Here is a 22493-nt window from a genome sequence, read left to right as displayed (position 1 = left end):
AGGTGGCTGGAGCTGTGTCCTCCCTCTTCATCCTCATTGTCATCGTCAAACTTGGGGAATTCTTCCAAGACCTGCCCAAGGTGAGTCACCCCCCCACCCCAGACAGGCTTGAGGGCCTTGGCCAAACCAGGGGCTCATATCAGTCTGTCAGGTGACAGGTGAGGGGCAGGGATACAAGGTCATGCACTGTTTTCCGAGGTTGAGGTCTTTGGGGGTGAGATTTGGAGCCAAAAGTCAAGGGTTAGAACCTTTCAGAGTCAGATCCAAGTTGTCAAGTTCAGGGGGCGGATGGTAGTTAGCATCTGTTTGTGGTTATTACGCCCAGGTGCTTGGGGTCAGTCTGGCCCATGCCTAGGGGGTCGGAGGGTCAGCACCTGGGACCCCTCGGCAGCCCCGGTGACGCTCCCCCGCCACAGGCAGTCCTGGCGGCCGTGGTCATTGTGAACCTGAAGGGCATGCTGACGCAGTTCAGGGACGTCTGCTCCCTCTGGGAGGCAAACCGCACGGATCTGGTGAGAGGCCTGGGAGCCCAGGGGCCGGGGCAGGGGTCTTCAGCCCCAGTGGCCTCGCTAGACCCCGTTGACCACTGCCCTTCTGTTTTTAGCTCATCTGGCTGGTGACCTTTGTGGCCACCACCCTGCTGAACCTGGACCTGGGCCTGGCTGTGGCAGTAGCCTTCTCCCTGCTGCTTGTGGTGGTCCGCACGCAGCTGTGAGTCGCCCCTCTCAGCCTCCCCCGCAATTCTAGCTGGTGAGGGGTGAGGTCCACACTGGCTTCCCCCAGCATTTCCCACATCTGGGGGTGACCCCAGGTTCCTAGTTCCTCCTCATTGCCCCCTCCTCAAGTGTCCCCCCCACTCACTCTCAGTCTCCCCACAGGCCCCACTATTCTGTCCTGGGGCAGGTTCCAGACACAGACATTTACAGGGACGTGGCGGAGTACTCGGAGGTGAGCAGCAGGGGCTGAGCAGGCAAAAGGCATGGGTGGGGTAGGGCAGAGGCACAGTAGGCCTTTGTGGGTCCCTTCCACACCTTACAGGGATACTTTGGTCTTTGGAACTTCAAGGGAGGAAGTTGGATCTATGACCCCCGCTTGGATTATGAGGGGCTAGGATGGGCCAGAGGACGAGTGGACAGAGAAGGACCTGGAGGCCTGGGGAGGGATCTCTTGGAGCTTAGAAGTACAAGTCCCATGCTGCAGAGCAGCCCTGGGTGGGGAATGTGTGAGGGGCAGGATCCTGGGGCACCGGGGTGTCAAGGAGGCTATCTTTTTTTTTTTTTTTAATCTGATGGAGTCATTAAACCTGTCATTCATTGATCTCTGGAGAAGTCCCATGCCAAGTGCTGGGAACAGAGATGGGGGCTCTGGAATAACACAAGCCCATTTCCCCTGACACAGAGCCTTGAAGGCCGAGCACAATATGATCAGGCAGAGTGAGGGGAGGATGTGACCGGAGGACGAGCAGCTCAACTGGATGGAAAGGGAGGGATTGGGGGAAAGGAGGCACATTGCACAGGCCTGAATGCCGAGCAGCGACCTGGGCTGAGCCCTGAGTGGGGGGTGAGCCAGGGTAGGCTTGGCTGGGATGGCAGCTGAGGGAGGTCTCTGTCTGCACGCCCAGGAGGAGGCCTGGGTGCCACTGACAGCCTGGGTAGTGGCAGGAGGGCAGGGGAGTCGGGGCGGAGGGGCATAGATGCATTGGAGGAAGCCCATTGGGCAGATGAGGGCCCAGACAGAGTGGGAGCAGGAAGAGGGGTCAAGACGACCTGTGCCACAGGCTGGGCCCCCGCTGGCTGGGGGGCACTGGGCACACAGGGGAGAACAGGCAGGAGGACAAGATGCCACCAGGAGAGAGAGGGCTCAGCCGCCCCCACCATGACCCATTCCCAGGCCAGGGAGGTCCCAGGCGTGAAGGTCTTCCGCTCCTCGGCCACCATGTACTTTGCCAATGCTGAGCTCTACAGTGACGCGCTGAAGCAGAGGGTGAGGCCTAGGGTCCCCAGGGTCAGAGTCAGAGGGTCCCTTGCCTCCCCAAACACCCACAGCTCCTACCCTGACATTTACCTCTAGTGTGGCGTGGATGTTGACAGCCTCATCTCCCGGAAGAAGAAGCTGCTCAGGAAGCAGGAGCAGAAGCTGAAGCGGCTGCAGAAGGAGCAACTCCAGACACAGGCAGGGGTCCCTCTGGGCCGGTGACTCCTGCGACCCCCAACCCCTGTCCCGCAGCTGACTGCGCCCAGCCTTTTTCCCAGCCTCCTGGGCTCCTGACTCCCCTCATCCTTTCTCCCTGCTCCTCGTTCCCTGTTGGTGGGGCTTTGCTTTTCTCCCACCTCCAAGCCACGGGGATAGCACGAACTATCAGTCCTCTTCCATTTGCGGCTGTTCCCAGAGCTGCTCAGAACGCCGCAGCCTTTGGCCTGGCTCGGGTCCCGAGCTTCGGTTTCTGGCCCACCTACATGCCCACAGCCAGAGGTTAAGACCAGGCCTGCCAGGCACAGCTGCTGTATGGCAACTGAGACAACTCTTTCTGGTCCCCCGCTTCCCCCGCCTAGGCTGCTGCCTCCAATGACACTTCCATTTCCGTTGATGTCAACGCTAGTGAGGGAGACATCAAGAGCAACAACATGGAGGGCTCCAAGGCCAAGGTGAGGCTGAAGGTGGGATGGGCCCCACCTCCATGAGCTGCAGAGATGGGGGTGCCCTGACGTGTCTGGTGAGGAAAGCCACGGACCTGTGGTGTCAGTGGCAGGAAGAATGGGGTGATGGATCAGACACTCTGGAGGGATCTCTAGCAATATGCCATAGAACTCTGCTGTGGCTTCCTGCCTGTGATCTGAGGCCTCGATAAAGAACTTGAATTTGTAGAGTCCACCGGACCCCACAGTCTGCTCACGGGTGGAGGGGAAGGCATTAGTTGTGGGGGGAGAAATGTGGGGTCAAAGCGACACTGAGCTCCATTGGAGACGCAGGTGGGGCACTGAGGTGCATGCATGCGCACAGGGGTGCGTGTGTGTCTTCTGGTCTGTCCCTTGGCCCCCTTCCCGCTCTGCGCCGTCTGACTGAGGAGGGGGCGTGGTCTCCCAGTGCACTCCTTCTAAAGTGTCCCTGTTAAGCCTGGGCCCAGGAGGTAACAGAGCAGTATATATGTGCCCACGTGTGCGCCCAGAGACTGGGTGTCCTCTCCTGTGTGTCCCTCAGTGTCCCTTCTGCCTGTGTGCAGGAGGCTCCCCATGTCCGTGTCCCCATGTGTGCCCTGCAGGCCCCACATTTAGGGGTGTTTACATGCTTGCCCACATCTGACCCCGAGTGTCCCTGCTTCACCCCCTCCTGGGCTGCCCCTGTAGTATGTCTGCTTTCCTAGCAGGTGAGCGCAGAGAATGAACTGGGGGATACAGCAGCCAGTGGTCAAGAAGATGCCGACGCCAAGGCCCTGGACCGGGCCACACTGGAGGCCCTGGGCCTGCCTCAGCCAGACTTCCACAGCCTTGTGCTGGACCTCAGCTCCCTCTCCTTCGTGGACACAGTGTGCCTCAAGAGCCTGAAGAATGTAAGGGCTGGGGGGGCCGAAGTCCTCAAGCCTCTATCCGGACCCCATCGCTCGCACTGAGAGCCCTCTGAGCCTTCTGACCCCCCACACCTGCTGAACTTCCCCTCTAAACTCCCTTCCCCCGGCATGCCTGAGTCTGCCCCTGCAGCCCCTAAGCCTCCCTCTAAAGCGGGCCCTCTTTTCTGCTGCAGATTTTCCGTGACTTCCGAGAGATCGAGGTGGAGGTGTACATGGCTGCCTGCCACAGTGCGTGGGACGGGGACCGTGAGAGTGGTTTGGGAGGAGTGTGGGGTTCTTCTGGCCAAGGAGTCCACCAGGAAAAAGTCTTTCTCTGAAATTGGAGGTCAGAGGTCTACTGGAAGGCAGGGGTCAAAGTTCAAGAGTAACTAGGAGTTTTTAGCTGTGGCCTCAGGGGGTAGCCTGAGTGACATGACCAGAATACCCTGCTGGTGACTGAGGCTGGGGTTCCTGGTGGCTCTCTGAGTCAGGAGAGCCCTGCTCCTCGCCGACAGCTCCTGTGGTCAACCAGCTTGAGGCCGGGCACTTCTTTGATGCGTCCATCACTAAGCAGCACCTCTTTGCCTCTGTCCACGATGCTGTCATCTTTGCCCTCCGACACCCGAGGTCCAACCAAGTCAGCCCTGTTTTGGTGAGCTGACCTCTGGCCCACTGAACTCTTTATCTACCTACTGCTTGTCCTTACCCTGACCCCAGCTCAGGAAGTCCACACTCTGCCTGGGTGCCTCTGACCCCAGTGGACCTACTGCCATCCCCTCATGCCTTTAGGTGATGCTGCTCCCGGGGCAGAGGTTGCTGTTGTGGGGAGGGCTTGTATGTGCCCTTGGTAACTGCAGGACCCTCCCCTTGTCTGCCCACTCAGACCACCAAACTCTGACCATGCCACCACGCTGCCTGCGACTGCCTACCTTTGGATCTTGTGACGGGGCACCTGTGAGAACTCCCCACCCCTGTGCTGCCTCCACTTGTCACCCACATGTCCCCTCCGTACACACATACACACAGACAACTCAGGGATGGAGGTCCTGGGACTCCCAACGCAGTGCTGGAGGCCTGGGCTGGGGCACTGGCCAGGGCAGGGGTGGGGGAGCGTGTGTGTCTTACACTTCAGGAATAAAGACTCATTTGCCTGACACCAGGCTCTGCTGTAGCTTAGTGGAGGTCAGGGGGCCACAGCCCTGATGCCTGGCCCTTCTTATGCTCCAAAGTGGGAACTGGAGCTAAAAGTTGGGGGCAGGCAGCAGGGGAAGGGAGAGTATACAGTAGGCAGGAGAACTGTGGGGCCAGGCCCAGGTGGGGGCACCTGGGTTCAAGTTTCTCCCCAGCCACGCACAGCCCTGGATCTTGGTTGTAAAGTACACAGTTAGAATCGGCTGCTTCTCAGGAATGGCCTGGTCTCAGGGACACCAGATAGGGAGCAGGGCAGGGCAGGTGGCACTGGAGCGAGTAGCGTGAACACCTGAGCAGCCAGCTGAGGAAATGCAGGTGTTCGAAGGTGCTCACAGGTGCTGCTGATCCGAATTTAGATGTGGGAGCACACTGTGACTGATGTACTTGGGAAGATACTTCCTTGTATTATTAGGTCACCTGGGCTTGGAAGGTCACTGCCAGCTGAGGAGCATGTCCCGATCTCTGCCATAAAACAGCATCTGGACATGGGGCCCAGTGGGCAGCAGCAGGCTTTCTGGCCAGTGGATACTCTGAGTGATTGGGGGGTGGGAGGCCCTGGAACTTCCCTGGGCCTAGTGTGACCTCACCAGTAGAGTAGGAATGGAAACAGCACCCGCCTCCTGTGTTACTCAATGAGCATCAATGAGGAAATGCCACAGAGTGCTTGGAACAGTGCTTAGGCAAGTAGACGCTGCGCCGCCCTCTGAGTCACTGAGTCACCTTGTCCGCTCTGTTTCCAGCTCATTGTGGTCAGTGCCGCCCAGAACCTCAGCCCAGAAAGTCTTGGCTTTGTCTACTCTGTCACCTTGCGTCCTGGCACCAGGGACTGTGAGTGATGTGGCAGTGCTTGGTAAATATTGGCGAGCGAAGCTTATGTGCTGGAGTGGGAGACAGACCTCAAACAAGAGAGTGCAGCTTCTTAGAAATGCTTTGAAAAAAAAAAATGAACAGGGTCACTCGGGAAAAGACTGCTGCCCAAGAGGATGATGGGAGGGAAGGTGGGGGCGGTGGATAATTCCAGCTGTGAGAAGTGCCTTTCCAGGTGTGAAGGACAGGGCTCCTGCTCTCGGGGACCGGATATGTTCAGGAACATGGGCAGGTGGGAGGGGAGACCTCACAGGCCAGGGTGAGCCTCGGGCCTTATTCTGAGAGGGGGGGCCCCATGCTGGAGCGCTCACTGTGAAGACTGTCTGGTAGTCTGGGCATAGGAGGTCAGTGAGCAGCTCTGCTGGACAGCAGCATTAGGGTGGTGGTGTTAGAATTTTAGGGGGTGGGTGTTAGGTGTGGGGGAGGGCAGGAGAAAGGAGATGGCCCTTTAGTCTTGGGCCCTGAGCCTGCCATGCCACCCTCCCAGGCCTGGAACTGTACCCACCACCATGCTCCACTACATTTTCTGGCCAGGCTGTCCTTCCTGAAAGGCCAGGGCCCCACTGGAACCCACGGCCCCTGCCAGAACTGCCACTGGGGGAGGGGCGTTTTCCTGTTGCCAGGCACCCGGGTTCCGTGGCTCTTACTGCAGCCATGCTGGGTGCACCATGCTTCCTGCTCTTGCTGCTCCTGCTGGCTATGTCGGCTCCCTCCCAGGCCTGGTCTCGGCCCCTGTGGTACCAGGTGGGACTGGACTTGCAGCCCTGGGGGTGCCAGCCAAACAGCCTGGAGGGTTGTGGGACCAGCCTGGGCTGCCTCAGCCACTGGATGGGCCTGGGGATGAACCCCATCTACCCTGTGGCGGGCTTCACGCTCACCACCACCATGATGCTGGTGATCAGCCGCAAGGTGCTTCAGAGGAGGCGCTTACAGGGCATCAAGAGTGAGGTGAGCACAGCTCCGCGCTGCCCCCCACAGCCTCTCCCCTCCACACGCACCCGGGGGCTCATAACCTTCAGTTAACCTACCCCCACAGCTCACCTATCCTCCTGCCCACGTCTGTGGGGCTCCTGCTGCCCCACCCCCTCCACTCACACCCCACGGTCCCTCCATATGCCCGCTCCCATCAGCCCCTGACTGTACCCCATGGCCAGTACTCTGCCTCCTCTGTCTCCCTTCGATGCCCGTTCCTCACCCAGCCCCCACAGGCCCTGTGCCACTGTAGCCCACAGATCCCCCACCAGCCTAACTCCCCCTTCCCAGCCCCTTCCCCATAGCTCCATTGCCGTCCCGCATCACACTTCCGCCCCATCCCTCTGCTCTCACTCCTGCCCCTTGGTCCTATCCTCAGCATCTGAAGGTGACCACGGACATCTCTGGACCCTGTAAACAGCGGACGCCAGTCTCAGACCACACCATACTCCTCACTGTTCTGCACATGCTGGATGCCCTGCTGGCCCAAATACAGGGCCACCTGCAGCATCTAGCCACTCAGCAGCCAGTGCAAATAAAGGGGACTCCCACCCAGAGTGGGTGACCCAACATATACCTCTCTTTGCCTGGTGACCAACTGGGGTGGGGATGGCCCGAGGCTCTGGGCCTGGCTTGTGCCTGCATGTCTGTTCTCCCAGGCCAGCCTGGACCCTGTGTCCCCTTTCTACCTGTAAGAGCCCGCATACCTGTTGAGGCCTTAGTGCCCAGGACAGGTGTGGCTCAGGCTGGCTCACACTGCTCCATTGCCCTCTACCAGCTGACTCCTCCTCCCTATGAACTTCACCCAGAAATACATCTGCTTTTCTGGAGTTCCTCAGGGGAGCCCCAGTGGGGTGGGAGAAGACTTGACCATAAGGTTAGACTTGGGTGGTCCAGGGAGGAGGGATACCCAGAGGTGGGAACCTGACTGAGTCAACCCGGGCTCCTGGTTGGGCTCCAGGGCCTGAGCTGGGGCTGAAGCATGGGCGGTGAGCCCTGGCCACCTTCCTCTGTGGGGTCTCAGAAGTGCTCTGGTGCCCGAGTGGCCCTTGCTTCAAGGTCCCAGGAGGTGGAGTGAGGGCTGGACATCCCCAAAGGGGCCCTCACCCCCTCCCTCCCTCCCTCTGCCACGGGCAGTCTAGGCTGCGTGGGTACTGAGCCTGGGCATTTTAGGGTCTTTGTTTAAAAAAATAATATTATGAACTCAAAAATAGAAACAAGTAAATTGAAATAATAAGAAATCATGGCAAATTACAAATGTTAAAAGGCTGGCAAACACTACAATGCAAAATGCAGAACAGTAACATATTTGTGGTGTCTTCTTGATATATTTCTGTAATACTCCCCCCCCACCACATTTTCTGGCTGTTCACTCTGGTGGACTATATGTAGAATAAGGATTTTGTAATTTAGGGGAAAATATTTCCCCTATAGAGAATAGAAAGACAATTCAGTCTTCCTTCCAATGTGGTTGATTGAGATTTGTGTTTTAATTATTGATAGTTTAGGAAATGGATTTCTCTCCTTACTTGCTATTGATGGTGTTACATAAAGGGCCTGGGTGGTTTTCAAATTTGGGAGACTTTCATCAACGTTCATAAGAGATGCTGAAAGATTTGGAAGACTTTTCCACGGATGAGCTTCTGGCTCCACTCATTTCAAACCTTGTTTTCCCTCTGTGGCCCACAGTTTGTCCAGCCCTGGGCACTGGGGGGCAGGTTCTACTATAAACACAGCAGGACATTGCACTTCTGCCTCCTGACCAGCAGGAGGGCCCTAGAGGCCATTCCTACACCAGGACGGGAGCAATGAGGCAACCATACTCAGGAGTGGAGCAACCCACGTAAATATGTCACACTAAACCCAAATCACATGTGTCCCCGTGGTAGGTATGCTGCCCGTGTCCACCTTCCGGGAGGGCCCACTGCTGCCTGCCCTGGAGAAGGCAGCAGCAGATGAGGCTGCCTCGACCCAGAGAACCCTCCATAGGCCATGTTCTCCGGCTCCTGCTAAGACCCATCTGAAAGGACCCTGGTAAACATCCTGGTTGCTCTCTTAGCTTGTGCTTCCCAGAGAACCCAACCTGGGACATTCCTCGATTCCCCTTCCTCTTGGCTGGGCCCCCAAAATGTCACAACCTCTCTAATATCCCCAACACAAGGGGAAGTGGGATGGGGTTCTAACTGGGTATAGTTAGACTATTTTGATTTTCCAAGTTTTCCAAAAATACTTGACCCTGTAGACACACTACTGGGAGATCCTCACAAGGCCAGGAAGTAAAGGGCGTTGATGGTTGAGCTTCATCAGCCTCTTGTTAGGGCCAATTCTGTATTCTACAAGGTTTAATGAGCACCTACTGTTTGCTAGGACGCCCAGAACACCACTGGCTCCTCCCTCACCCACTCCCAAGTAGGGGAGGGTGGTGGTGATAGTGAAACAGACTCAGAAAGGCAATTACTCTGCAGAGGTGGGCTGGCCCAGTTGGGATGGGCTGATTGCTGGGACCTAGGATGAATGGGGTAGCGAGAGGAGGGGGAGAGTGCTCCAGTCAGAAGGACAAGCACATACAAGGGTGTGTTGGGGGAAGAGACCTTGACCTGTTCCAGAAACTATAAGGTGGCCAGGACTTCAGGGGAAAGAGTGAGCTCTGGAGAACAGGAGGGAGCAGGCTGGGAAGAGGCAGGAGCTGGCACATCCTAGGGAGGTGTGGTAGGCAGAATTGCCCCTTAAGATAACCACGGAGTCAGTGAATATGTTACATCACTGGGCAAAAAGACCTTTGCAGATAACATTAAGATTAAAGACCTTAAAATTGGGAGATTATTCTGGATTATTTTGGTGGATCCAAGTAACCACATGAGACCTTAAAATATTCAAAGTGTGAGAGGTGGTTCGCCCTCTGCTGCTGGCTTTGAGAAGTCCTACAACCCCGGGGTCTGCACTCCGTCGACAACCTCAATGACTGAGGACACGTTCTTCCCTGGAGCCTCAGGAAAGGAACACAGCCCTGCTGATGCCTTGACTTTAGCCCAATGAGATCCACGTGGAACTGCGAGATAATAAATTTGTGTTGTTCTAAGCCATTAAGTCTGTGGTAATCTGTTATGGCAGCACTAGAAAACATACAAATGTTAGTATCAAGGGCGAGATCTTGCTACAACAAATTTTTTAAATGTGGAAATGACTTCGGAATTGGGTGGGAAGCAAAGGCTGGAAGAATTTCAAGGAACCTAACAGAAAAAGCCAAGATATGCCCCAGTGGTGCTTCGGTTGTTCTGATTGAGCTAAATGCAACGGAGGCCCTGTGGGCTCAAGAGAGGCTCCTGTCCATGCCCCCCACCTTAACTATCTACAGGCTTTTGGATGAGGAGCCTTGCCCGTAATAAGAGCTTATGAAACGTAACTTTTTTTGACCTACCTATATGGCAGGGCAAGCTTCACTTTAATTACTGAACATGTTCTCTCCCTTCTGAAGCCCCAAAGTTCATTACCTCATCTCTAGCTCACAAGATCTTTTTTTTTTTTAAAGATTTTATTTATAGAGAGTGGGGAAGGGAGGCAGAGGGAGAGAAACATGACTGTGTGGTTGCCTCTCGTGTGCCTCCAATTGGGGGCCTGGCCTGCAGCACAGGCATGTGCCCTGACTTGGAACTGAACCAGCGACGCTTTGGTTCACAGGCCCGCACTCAATCCACTGAGCCACACCGGCCAGGGCCCTAGCTCACAATGTCCTATACATGCATTCTCCCTTTCTGTTTCTGAACCTTTCCGGCATGAGGGGTCTCTGACTCTCTCATTATGTGGGGTTCCCCTGCAGTGGAAATGGAACTTGATTTTCTCTTGTCATTTAGTCTCATTGATTTGATTACTCAGCCAGCCAGAAGAACCAGAGGAGGGAAAAGAGAATTTCCCCCTTTCTCACACCTTCAACCATTAGCAGAAATCTGGACTTTAAGAATGCTGCCAGTTAAGAATGCTACCTGGAACTAATATAAAATAATATGGAACGTCAACTGTAATTGAAAAATAAAGTTTAAAACAATGCTGCCAGTTGCCAGTGATGGCTCACAAGGAAATGGGGAATGTGCAATTGGAAACTATGAGAAAAGGCACCGTTGTTTTGTTGCTTGTGGGTGTGTGTGTTGCTCTCCAAACAAGGAACCCGTTTCACAAATTCGTCTCTACTGCTCCTTTTTTCCTTAGCAATATACCGTTAAATTCCTTCCACGTCAACGTCTGAATTTACGTCATTCCTTTAAAGAGAAAGCCGTGTCTTTCAGCAACTTCCCTTTAGTCCCAGGATTCCTCGCTGGTGCTTTAGCCTGCACCGAGCACGCAGTGGATTGGGGGGCCCGCTGACCGTGAGAAATACCGCTCACCCTGCCTCCTATAGATGAAAGCGGCAGACGGGCTGGACCGCAGACGGACCCGCGCAGGCCCACAGACAGCCCGGCAGACTGATGCGCGCAGGTGCCTGCGGACCGCGCGGACAGCACCACCAAGCCAGGAATGAATATCCTGGGTTTCCGCCAGGGGGCGGCCGAGCGCCAAGGCTGCTATCTGCGCCTGCGCCTCGGACGCCGTCGCGCCCACTTACGCTTGCGTGACGCGACCCCGGCTGACTGGACTAGAAGATGGCGGCTTCCGCGGTTTGCCGAGTGGCCGGCGCTGGAACGCGAGTGTTGCTCCGCACCCGTCGCTCGGTGAGGTGGCAGCGTGGGGGCAGGGTTATGAGACGTGGGACTTGGCCACGCTGACCGGCAGTGGGCTGTTAGCCGTGGCGCGTCTAGATTGAGGAGGTCGCGGGGTCAGGGCCGTGGGAAGGTCACGTCCCAGGGCGGCGATGGCCGTATCGCGGCTGGCCTCGGAGCGGGGACAGGGATATACCTGCGGGCCTGGGAGCTGAGGAGTGATACCCCAACCCAGTCCTCAGTCCCTATCGCCCGGTTAACAGCAGCCGGCCCTGCTGAAGTCGCCTGCCTTGCGGAGCACGGCCACCTTCGCCCAGGCCCTCCAGAACGTGCCAGAAACGCAAATCAGCCAGCTGGACAACGGGCTACGAGTGGCCTCGGAGCAGTCCTCACAGCCTACCTGCACGGTGAGTGGGGCCTGCTGTCCAGAGGGTGCCTCTTTATTTCCCAGGAGTCTTCCCAGGTCGGGGTGTGACCTTGAATTCGAGGCCTCTGTGGTTTGGGTCACTCCTTCTCATTCACCACTGGCTTGACCCTACTACACCAGTCCTGACTCCAGCCCCACCTTGACTTCTGGAGTGGGGGCAGTCCTCACCAGTCAACACATTTACCATGTGATGCTGGCCAAGCAGGAGGCCAAGGTTTTTTGCTTTTTCCTACCAGCTTTTTCTTAAGCAGCCCATATGAGAGAAGCTATTCTGTCTCAGTTTTACAGTGAGGAAAACTGGGTTCAGAGACATTAGATGACTGCCAGCCTCACAGCCTAAAGTCACAGTCTACTCGCTAAACTAGGAATGCATTGCAGAGGAAGGTTCTAGTGAAATGGATGACTTTTCCAAAAAAATGCAAATCTTCAAAATTGACCCAAGGATAGAAATCTTGACTAGATAAAGGAATAGGTGAGAAGTTTCTCAAGAAGTAATCCTCCCCGTTCTCTCCACTCCATACTCCAGGGCTAGATGGTTTTATGGCAAAATCTCTTAAGTTTTTCAGGAACAAGTAATGTCCTGTGTGATGCTCTTACAGAATACAGCAAAAGCTGATGGGTCCAGTCCTCATTATGTGGCACCTGTATCAGCCAACCCAAAGCCTGTTAAGAAAGCTCGGTAGAGAATGCTGTATTTCATGGACTGGAAGATGCTCTAGATGGAAGGAGCAGCAGAGAACGAATGCTCTCAGTTACACTCAAAGGAAACCGCGGGTTGTAAAGTCCATCTTTCTTCCCAAGATGTTAAGTGTGAAATAGAGGTTCACGTAAGAGTTTATAACATGGTTGTACATCAGTATCTCTTAGGAAGGCAGATGTGGAATTTTAAGTCAATTATGAACAAATAGTACATTAGAAGACTAAATCTGTGTGACATACGGGGTGAGTGGTGTCGTTTGTTTCACAGCATACCAGGAGGCTATTAAGAAAATTAAAAGATTCTGGCCCTGGCTCCTGTGGCTCAGTGGTTGAGTGCCAGCCTGCAAATCAAAGGGTTGCTGGTTCGATTCCCCGTCTAGGGCATGTGCCTGGGTTGCGGACCAGGTCCCCAGTGGGGGGCATGTGAGAAACAACCACACATTGATATTTCTTTCCCTCTTTTTCCCTCTCCCTTCCTCTCTCTAGAAAATAAAGTAAGTAAAATCTTCTTTAAAAATTAAAAAAAAATTATAAGATTCTCCCCTTGGGTATCAAGGAGACATTTGGCAGTGTTAGGTGTTTGGGTCTGCTTTAAAACTTTTTGGGGGGGCTCCCAGTCAAGATGGAGGTGTATGTAGGTAGACATGCCTTGCCTCATTGTACAACCATAAGAAGGAATACAACTAATTTTAAAGTGAAAAATACCCAGAACTGCCAGAAAGTCACCTAGAAAAACACCCAGAACTGCATGGAAGTCTGACAACCAAGGATTTAAAGAAGCTGTAAATCTTCTTTACAGCTGAGGGGCAGGAGGCAGGGAGGGGCCGGGGGCCGAGGCAGGAGTCAGGGTGGAAACACTCACTGTGCCAGTGTCAGGGTAGCAGTGGCTGGAAGAACAGGCAGCCTCACATTCACGTGTGGTGGATAGAAATCAGGGAGACACTTCGTGAGCCAGTGAGCCCAGCCCCAGGTCATACTGCACATCCCAGGGCTCCAGCACCAGGAAAAAGGAAGCCTCATATCTGTGGCTGTAAACCAGCAGGGGTTGGGACAGTGGAAGAAACTGCCGGTTTCTTGGGAGAGCCTGGAATGCATGCAAACCCACCCACCAGAGAACCACAACCAGGAAAACCTCTGGAGGAGCACCAGTCACTTATGGGAAGTGGGTGAAGGGACTGGAAATGGGGCGAGGGTCAGGCAAGCCCCCAGAAGTCAGCCAGCAGTGCATTGTCCCCCTTTTGACCTCTCCCCCCACATGGAGCTATCACGGTTGAGCCACCCAGGCAAATGCCCAAGGCTCTGCCGCACACGGCTTAACAGGTACACTAAAACAGAATCAAAACAGCTCTACCTAGTACATAGGCACAGAGAGATTGCCAAAATCAGAGGACAAAGAAATGTGGCCCAAATGAAGGAACAGAACAGAACCCCAGAAAAAGAAATTAGCAATGCAGAGGTAGCCAACCTATCAGATGCAGACTTCAAAACACTGGTGATCAGAAATGCTCGAAGTTCTCATTAAATACAGCAAAAGCATAAGGGAAGAGATGAAGGCTCTACTAAGGGAGGTAAGAAAAGTCCACGGGAAACCAACAGTGAAGGGAAGGAAGCTGGGATTCAGATTAATGATTTGGAACACAAGCACGAAATGAACATTCAACCAGAACAAAATGAAGAAATGAGTTTTAAAAAAATGAGCGTTTAAGAAGACTCTGGGACATCTCCAAAAGGGCCAACATCTGAATCATAAGGATGCCAAGAGGAGAAGGGGAAGAGCAAAAAATTGAAAATTTATTTGAAAAAATAATGAAAGAGAACTTCCCAGTTTGGCAAAGGAAATAGACATACGAGTTCAGGAAGCACAAAGAGCCCCAAACAAGTTGGATCCAAAGATACCAAGTGTCTTTGTGGACACTTGGACGTAAGTTGGTCCACACCAAGACACATCATAATTAAAATGCCAAAGATTAATTAAAAGATACAGAGAGAATCTTAAAAACAGCAAGAGAAAAGCAGATAGTTACCTACAAAGGAGTGCCCGTAAGACTGTCAGCTGATTTCTCAAAAGAAACTTTGCAGGATAGAAGAGAGTGGCAAGAAGTATTCTAAGTGATAAAAGGCAAGGACCTACAACCTAGATTACTCTGTCCAGCAAAGCTCTCATTTAGAATGGAAGGGCAGATAAAGTGCTTCCCAGACAAGGTAATGCTAAAGGCGTTCGTCACCACCAAGCCTTTATTATAGAAAATATTAAAGGGACTTTTTAAGGAAAAAGATCAAAACTGTGAACATTAAAATGACAACAAATCAACAACTGAATCTAAAAAACAAAAACTAAGCAAGCAACTAGAAGAGGAATTAAATGATAGATATGGAGATCATTTGGAGTGTTATCAGCTGGAAGGAAGAGAATGGGGGAAAAGGTGCAGGGATTTAGAAGCAGAGTTGGGTAGGTACAGAATAGACAGGATGTTAAGAACAGTATAAGCAGTGGAGAAGCCAAAGATCTTACATGTACGACCCATGGACATGAACTGGGGGGGGGGGGGATAGCTGGAGGGAAGGGGGGAACCAGGCAGAGGGGGCAAAGGGAGAAAAATTGGGGCCACTGTAATACCAATAAAATAACACTTTTAAAACTTTAAGTGGAATGAAGGCTATTTTCTTTTTTAAGATTTATTTATTTATTTTTAATTGTTTTTTTTAGAAAGAGAGGGACAGAAACATCTATGTGAGAGAAAAACATCGATTGGTCCCTCTCGTACTCGCCCCAACTAGGGGCTGAACCCTGCCACCCAGGCATGTGCCTTGACTGGGAATTGAACTAGCTACCTTTTGCTTTGTGGAATGACACCAAACTGAGGTATACAGGTCAGGGCAGGCTGTTTTCTTAATGTAGAGTGTTCAGTATCTAAACTGGTGGCCTCCTTCCTTAATGGTAAAAGGTTAAAATCACCAGAACAAGGCAGAGTATAATTTTTAGAAAGGAGAAAATAAATTGTAAGTCACGTGTTGCTTATCTGGAAGAAAACAATTAAAAATCAAGACTGAATTTAAGAATTTCAGTTTCACATTGTGATGGTACCAGGTGAGTGTACTCAGTTAGAAACTTCTGTGGGCGTCCTTGATAACTAGTCAGGAAGTGCAGCAGGCAGGAAGGGCGATGCAGAGTGACTGGTCATTTAGCTGGTGGTGTGTGCACCTCTAAACACACTGGTCCTGCTTGGAGACAGCTGTCCCCCACCTTGGGGCTGTGAGCCTCAGCTTTAGGGGGGTCCTGGTGGGGTGGGTGTAAGTGGGGTCTGGAGTGGTTGCTTTGTTACTTCTTGTCCAGGTTGGGGTGTGGATTGACGTTGGCAGCCGGTACGAGAACGAGAAGAACAATGGGGCAGGCTACTTTGTGGAGCATCTGGCTTTCAAGGTGAGGCTCCTGAAACCCTGTCTCTCCCCTGGGCTATGTGTTGTCTCTCCTGAGGATGCAGGTCAGAAAAGTCAGCGTCCTCAGGGGCTTCAGCTGGGGACTAACCTCTGGCTGGCCTTTCCGGAAGGAGCCACGTGGCTTAGCCTCTTCTGAGTGAGCACCTAGCTGGTGGGACCCTACACAAGGCCCCTGGAATAATAAACAAACAAACAAACCAGGGAGCCACGGCAGCCCCTCTCTCCACCAGAGAGGCCAGGTCTGTGTGTGTATACCAACAAGGAATTATGGAACACGCGTAGACAGACACACACATTATAACACACCCATGGACTTGGGCGAGCATGCGTCCTTGTGCAGTGCTCTGCTCTGGTAGACTGCCTGGGCAGCTCGTTTGTAGAAGCGACTACTGAGCTTTGTTAAAGGTGGGGGCAGTCACCAATGTAGCCCCTCAGCCAGCCCATGTTGGCATGGAGTAGAGACTGAAATTCTTTTTTTTAAAGATTTTATTTATTTATTTTAGACAGAGGGGGAGGAAGGGAGAAAGAGACGGAGAGAAACATGAATGTGTGATTGCCTCTCTTGTGGCCCTTACTAGGGACCTAACCAACAACCCAGGCACTTGCCCTGACTGGGAATCGAACCAGTGACCCTTTGGTTCACAGGCCAGTGCTCAATCCACTGAGCCACACCAGCCAGGACTGAAATGTTTTAATGAATGGAAACATGGAGAAGGAAATATGGGATGGGGAGGGGTATGTAGCAGGAATGGCATCCTAGCCAGCTATAGCATCCATGTATATAGATCTTAATATGCTTGCATGTGTGACACTCACAACTCAGGTTCGGGCCCACAGAGGCCACTGCTCTTGAGCCACTGTACACGGGCACATGAACAGTGTGTAGGGGGAGCAGGTAGCATCACCTGCACACAGGTGTGAGCTTACCTGACCATGACTGTCAGTAAGGGATGGGGGAGGCTAGATTTCAGGAAGCACTTGCTATGGCAGTGCCTTTCTTTCCTGGCGCCTGGCTGTCTCCGTTCTGTGGCCTCAGGTAGCTCAAGCCTGTTTAGTGCTTGGTTAGCGCAGGCTGTGAGCCCTCTGTCCCCGTGCTCTTTGCTGAAGATCGCTGGTTCTGCTGAGACTTTAGCCTCTGAGGATGGTGGTCCTGGGCTCTCAAGTGGCTCCTGATTGGTGCTTTTGATGTCTGGTTCCAGGGAACAAAGAATCGGCCTGGCAATGCCTTGGAGAAGGAGGTGGAGACCATGGGGGCCCACCTTAATGCCTACAGCACCCGGGAGCACACGGCTTACTACATCAAGGCACTGTCCAAGGACCTGCCTAAAGGTGATGCCTGGGGGAATGGCAGGGACAGGGATAGCACTCCAGAGGCAGAGGACCAGCACACGGGCCTCTTGCCTGACTTTAGAGTGTGGCTTTGCAGCAGGGCTGCGAGGCCTGGGTGTCTGTGTTGTTACTGGTCTCCAGTGGCTCACCTGATGCCCCACCCTGTCCCCGCATCCAGCTGTGGAGCTCCTGGCAGACATTGTGCAGAACTGCAGCCTGGAAGACTCACAGATTGAGAAGGAGCGTGACGTGATCCTGCGGGAACTGCAGGAGAATGATGCATCTCTGCGGGACGTGGTCTTTGACTACTTGCATGCCACTGCCTTCCAGGGCACGCCTCTAGCCCAGTCTGTGGAGGGGCCCAGTGAGAATGTCAGGTGAGAGTTAGCTGGGCCTGAGGTGGAACTCGTGACCCCATTCCAGTCCAGCTAGGCCATGTCCACACGAGTTTGTTGCTATGCTCCTTATTTTCCTAATTCACACTGTTGGGAGCGTGGTCCATGCTGCAGTGTGGTCCCCGTGAATCTTTTCTAATTCCTGTGTGGCCTTTACTCGAATTCGGGGCTTGCTTTTAGGGCATGCTCCCACATGTGTCCTGACAACCTGAGGGAGGGAGTGTCTGGGTCTCCTGTCCATGTGGCCTTTTGTCCTGGGGTGGGATGAGCCCTGATGCTGCCCCTCGCGAGCCCACAGGGTCAGCCCACACTGTCCTCACCGAGGACTGTGTGCCTGTTCTGAGGTCATATGTGAGCTGGGTCCAGGCAAGAGCTGCTCTCTGGGCCCCAGAGGGGTGGGTGGCAGACACGGGGAGGGGTCGGGCAGAGTGCGGAGGCTTGTTCTCTGAAGCCATACTGTCTGCTTGTCTGTCTCCTCAGCCCCATTTTGTGCCATCCTGGTCACGCTGGTTTGGGGGAGGCGTTGACCGGCTGGCCATATGTGTTGCAGGAAGCTGTCCCGGGCCAACCTGACCGAGTACCTCAGCCAGCATTACAAGGCCCCTCGCATGGTGCTCGCGGCGGCTGGAGGTGAGTGGTGGACTTGTTGTAAACCTGTGGTAATGGGTGGGTAGGCACTGGCCTCGGTTACCCAGGTGCCCTGGTTCTGACCGTAGGGGACCTTCCACTCCTGAGCACCCTGTTCCCACCTAGTCTTGATGAGAGCGGCCTCTGTCCCATGTCTCTGAGGTGGGGTAGGAGTGTTCCCAGCTGCCACCACTAGAACTGGCCACACAGGGTGCTGGTCCTCTCTCAGCACAGGCATCCATGGGGCCGTGGCCTCTCTCAGCCCAGCCTGGTCTCTGGAGACCCAGTTTGGAGGCTGGTGGGCCATCCAGGCTTAGGACAGGGTGAAGCATATTTGATGACAGACTGGGAAGTGCCTTGAAAGGGAGGCACAGAGTGGTAGGGGTTTTAATGGGAGACTCGGAGTTGGAGGTTAGGGGGCTGCTTTTGAAGCTCATGTCGTTTGAACAGAGGCCTAAAGAATAGTGAGAGTTAGGTGGGGAGGGGGCACCTGAGCAGAGGGGAAGGGCAGTGTTGTGTGTGTTTTAAGGCTTGTTCTGCTGCCATGTGGGGACCAGAGCAGAGGCCGGCAGACCAGGGAGCAGCTGTTTCAGGCAGCAACGGCAGGAGCAAGGGCGAGAGTAGATGGACTCAAAGTGGTTGTGTAAATGGAAATGGATGGAAGCCTGGACATGGCGGAGGGGATGGGAGCAGGGTCAAGGGCGCTTCTGTGGCTTGTGGCCTTGACATCTGGTTGGATGTAAAAGACTGATAGGAAGAGCCCGATGGGTGGCTTTGGGGTCAGTTAACCTGGGGACCAAGAGCAGTTGGAGCTACTGGCACATCAGACTGTTGAGTGCAACAGAACCTGAGCTCAGGGAAGGAAAGAATAAAAGGCAGAGACTGGGGGGGCTGTTCTCTAGGGGAGACTGCCCATCGCCCCCGCACCCAGTGGCCGGGGTGCTAGAGCAGCAGGGGCCCCCTCATTGAGGTGAGGAGGTGAGGCCCTGCGGGAGTCCTGAGGGCACAAGTGGGTGACTTTACTCATAAGTGTGCTCAGCCCTCAGGACCCCAGAGCTAGTCGCAGCTCTGCAGTGTCACCTCTCTGTGCCCTCTCACTCACCACCCCTCACAGGGCAGCAGCCAGGATCTGCTTGAGAAGGGCTAGAGGGACAGGGCAGAGCAGGTGGCCTTGTGCCCGGGGAGCCCCAGCCTTGTCCTTGACGCGGGTGGGATGCATCACAAGGGAACTATTCTCAAACTCGGAGAGCTGCTGCTTTCCTTTGGTGCCCGGAGCTGTTCGACCCTGCGGTGCCCGCCCTGCCCGTGAGGCAGAGCCTGTCCACGGAGGGTCTGCTCTCCCACCCTGTCTCCAGGTTCACGTCTTCCTTTTGCTGTCTCCCACCAAGACAGGATGGGGGCCTTGCTCCTTGGTGTGGTTCCCCCTGCCCTGTGCCTTGGCCTCTGGCGGGCCGGTGACACTGGTGTCTGCTTCGGCAGGGGTGGAACACCAGCAGCTAGTGGACCTTGCCCAGAAGTACTTCAGCGGCGTCTCTGGGAAGTACGCGGAGGACGCTATACCCACTCTCTCTCCATGCCGCTTCACTGGCAGCCAGGTAGGCTGCCTGGTGGGCAGGGGTAGTGCCTTCGGCCGATGCCACTGGAAGGGCCCTTGTGTGCCTGGTTATCTTCACAATGCCAGAGATGCCTCAGCAGGTGGGAAGGGGCCACGTGGCTGCTGCCTCACAAGCACGTGTTCACACTTGCACACACGTGCTTCACCCACACCTGGTACCTTTTTTGGTTGCCCGGGTAATCTGGCTGTCACTCAGTTTTGCCATGTACTGTTTCAGATATGCCACCGTGACGATGCCCTGCCCTTGGCCCATGTGGCCATTGCAGTGGAGGGGCCTGGCTGGGCCAACCCGGACAATGTGGCCCTCCAAGTGGCCAATGCCATGATCGGCCACTATGACTGCACTTATGGCGGCGGCACAGTGAGTGCCAGGCTGGGCTTGAGGCCTTGCCTTCAGAGAAGAGAGGGTTCTGGGACTGTGTGCTCATACTGTGGGGTGCACGGGGTGGGCCCCAGACAGAGCATGGGTGCTGACCCCTTTGCCCCTGGTAGCACCTGTCCAGCCCACTGGCATCAGTCTCCGTGGCCAACAAGCTGTGCCAGAGTTTCCAGTCCTTCAACATCTGCTACGCAGAGACGGGCTTGCTGGGCGTACACTTTGTCTGCGACCGCATGAGCATCGATGACATGATGTTTTTCCTGCAAGGCCAGTGGTGAGCAACCACCCGGCTGCACTGGGTGGGAGAGGGGCCTTGGAGCAGGTGGTTGGGAGGCTGGGGGACAGCACCGGCTCTCAGAGCAAATCCTGCCTGGCTTTAGGATGCGCCTCTGCACCAGTGCCACGGAGAGTGACGTGCGCCGGGGCAAGAACCTCCTCCGAAATGCCCTGGTGTCTCATCTAGATGGTGAGTCCTGCAGGGGTGGCGTGCACCCTGGCGGTGACAGCTCCGGGTGGCCACTGTTCTTAACCAAGATCGGAAGGGAAAGCTTTGCAGGCTGCAGCACACCCCAGGTACAGGTGTGGGTGGGCCAGGGCCGCAGCCCGTTACCTGTTCTCACGGTGACAGGTTGTAGAAGTGACGGTGGGGATCTGAGGTCAGACCAAGGTTCAGGTGTGAGCTCAACACTGGAGTTCGGGTGTGTGCCGTGGCCCAGGGTGCACTGGGTGGACCTGTGAGCCTCACCCCCCTCGCAGGCACCACTCCTGTGTGTGAGGACATTGGACGGAGTCTCCTAACCTATGGCCGCCGCATCCCTCTTGCCGAGTGGGAAAGCCTGATTTCGGTAACACGGGCCCTTGGAAGAGGTTCTGGAGTTTTGACCTGACTGACGCTTAGCCGGAGGGGTGGTGGGGGGTGGCGGGTGGCGGCAGTTGAGGCCTGACAGTGCAGACTCCCTGGGGACCCAGGCAGTGTCACCCGAGGGCTGGGATCACGGGAGGGAAGAGGAGGGCAGGCAGAGGCACTGGCTGTGGGGATGGGAGAGCCCTGCTGCCTTTGTGCTTTTGCGCCAAGGTGCGAGGGGAGGGTCTGCGTTGGCTGGGTGACCTGGATGGGCTGAGGTGGTCCCCAGGTGCCTGTCAGTCAGTGTGTCCTCTGCTTCACCCTGCAGGAGGTGGACGCCAGCGTAGTCCGTGAGGTCTTCTCCAAGTACTTCTATGACCAGTGTCCAGCAGTGGCTGCAATAGGTGCGTGACCTAGAAGGCCTGCTCTTTGTCTTTCTCCCTGGGCCATTCTTTTGGCCTTCCCCACCCCGCAGCCTCCACTGGAAGCAGCCAGTTGAGGCCCCCAAGAGGCTCTGCCCATAGTCTGGCTGCCAGGGAGTTCTTGCTCAGAAAACCTGTCCCAGCAGCTCCTTGACTCCCTGCCAAGGTGCCTCCATCAGTACTCAACACCCACCAGGTAACGGACACCTCCATGGGGGGGGGGGGGGGGGGGCGGGGCTCTGAGGGCCAGAGCATGAAGGGACAGGCTCATCACCCCTGGAGGAATGTTCTTTTCCCTCTGCACTCAAAGCCTGTCTTGTGCTGCTCTGGGCAGCTCTGAATTGAATTGGGTGCGGCGCAGGGCCAGGTGTCCCTGTACCAGCCAGGTACCCCGCCCTCACACCCCACCCTCTCCTTACAGGCCCCATTGAGCAGCTCCCTGACTACAACCGGATCCGTAGCGGCATGTTCTGGCTGCGCTTCTAGGCAGGAAGCCTGTGTAGGCAAGAGGGCAGGGCTGGGGTTCATGGTCCCCCCACCACAAGCATGCCGCTCTTCAGTCCTGTGCTGCGTACTACCACCAATAAAGTCCTGTGTTGAGAACTGCACTGTCCTCTCTTGGCTTTGGCACAGAGTCCACTGGGGAGTGGATGGGGTAGCGGGGACTTCCCCCCAGTTCTGTATACCCAGATCCTTCTGCCTTCCCACAGGCTGTGTCCTCAGCCAGGGGCAAGTGTGGGGCCTGGAGCAGGGAGGCCGGAAGCCTTTGATGCCTGCAGGGAGCCAGGGCCAGATGTTCCCACTTAGCCACGTGGGGGATGCTCCTGGCCAGTCTGTCCCAAGAATAAGGCGGGGCAGCCCATGGGAACTGCACGCACAGTCTTCGCCCTGATGGAGGGCCCAGCCCCGGGGCTCAGGGGCTCAGGTGGGGAGCCCCTTGCTGTGGGCCCTGGGCCCCCAGATGGATCAAAAGGAAACAAGGACTCCCCGAGGAGGCCACCTTCATAATATTTACTCTGGATTCTGGGAGGAGACTAGCCTGGGGTGCTGTGT

The 22493-nt window shown here is 55.0% G+C and overlaps 3 protein-coding genes across 12 annotated transcripts in view; all 3 read left to right on the top strand.

The window, feature by feature from the left end:
• Positions 1 to 5710, top strand: part of LOC112309617 (cadherin EGF LAG seven-pass G-type receptor 3) — a 37431-nt gene extending 31721 nt beyond the window's left edge. For 5 of the 8 annotated variants that reach the window (XM_045199743.2, XM_045199742.2, XM_045199740.3 and 2 more), the window contains 11 exons: positions 3 to 80; positions 417 to 512; positions 605 to 711; positions 879 to 948; positions 1891 to 1983; positions 2071 to 2172; positions 2553 to 2645; positions 3362 to 3547; positions 3739 to 3793; positions 4060 to 4196; positions 4428 to 4698. In XM_045199743.2, coding sequence (XP_045055678.2) covers positions 3 to 80; positions 417 to 512; positions 605 to 711; positions 879 to 948; positions 1891 to 1983; positions 2071 to 2172; positions 2553 to 2645; positions 3362 to 3547; positions 3739 to 3793; positions 4060 to 4196; positions 4428 to 4442 — 1032 coding nt within the window. In that variant the 3' untranslated portion in view covers positions 4443 to 4698. Of the gene's footprint in view, positions 1 to 2; positions 81 to 416; positions 513 to 604; positions 712 to 878; positions 949 to 1890; positions 1984 to 2070; positions 2173 to 2552; positions 2646 to 3361; positions 3548 to 3738; positions 3794 to 4059; positions 4197 to 4427; positions 4699 to 5475 lie in introns of those variants that run through there. The other 3 variants (XM_045199741.3, XM_024565833.4, XR_006656236.3) reach the window with 2 other exon arrangements.
• Positions 5711 to 5888: 178 nt separating this feature from the next.
• Positions 5889 to 7150, top strand: TMEM89 (transmembrane protein 89). Its single transcript, XM_024565841.4, has 2 exons — positions 5889 to 6550; positions 6954 to 7150. Exons 1-2 carry the CDS (start codon positions 6257 to 6259, stop codon positions 7137 to 7139), a joined length of 480 nt encoding a protein of 159 aa, XP_024421609.1. The 5' UTR covers positions 5889 to 6256; the 3' UTR covers positions 7140 to 7150.
• A 3969-nt stretch (positions 7151 to 11119) lies between these two features.
• On the top strand, positions 11120 to 22048 carry UQCRC1 (ubiquinol-cytochrome c reductase core protein 1). Of its 3 annotated transcripts, none has more exons than XM_024566060.3 (13): positions 11120 to 11277; positions 11532 to 11672; positions 15726 to 15812; positions 17029 to 17158; positions 17337 to 17535; positions 18104 to 18183; positions 19660 to 19775; positions 20013 to 20156; positions 20288 to 20448; positions 20555 to 20640; positions 20931 to 21019; positions 21347 to 21422; positions 21862 to 22048. In XM_024566060.3, exons 1-13 carry the CDS (start codon positions 11209 to 11211, stop codon positions 21924 to 21926), a joined length of 1443 nt encoding a protein of 480 aa, XP_024421828.2. In that variant the 5' UTR covers positions 11120 to 11208; the 3' UTR covers positions 21927 to 22048. The 3 variants fall into 3 exon arrangements, with proteins under 3 accessions (XP_024421828.2, XP_024421827.2, XP_053786135.1); XM_024566059.3 differs by having other exon boundaries at positions 11124 to 11277; positions 11529 to 11672; XM_053930160.1 differs by lacking the exon at positions 15726 to 15812 and having other exon boundaries at positions 11124 to 11277; positions 11529 to 11672.
• Positions 22049 to 22493: the final 445 nt, after the last annotated feature.

Source organism: Desmodus rotundus, chromosome 8, assembly GCF_022682495.2.
Source record: "Desmodus rotundus isolate HL8 chromosome 8, HLdesRot8A.1, whole genome shotgun sequence".
NCBI classification, from domain to species: Eukaryota; Metazoa; Chordata; class Mammalia; order Chiroptera; family Phyllostomidae; genus Desmodus; species Desmodus rotundus.
Note: the sequence above shows the minus strand (reverse complement) of the source record. Positions and strands in the feature narration are given on the sequence as shown.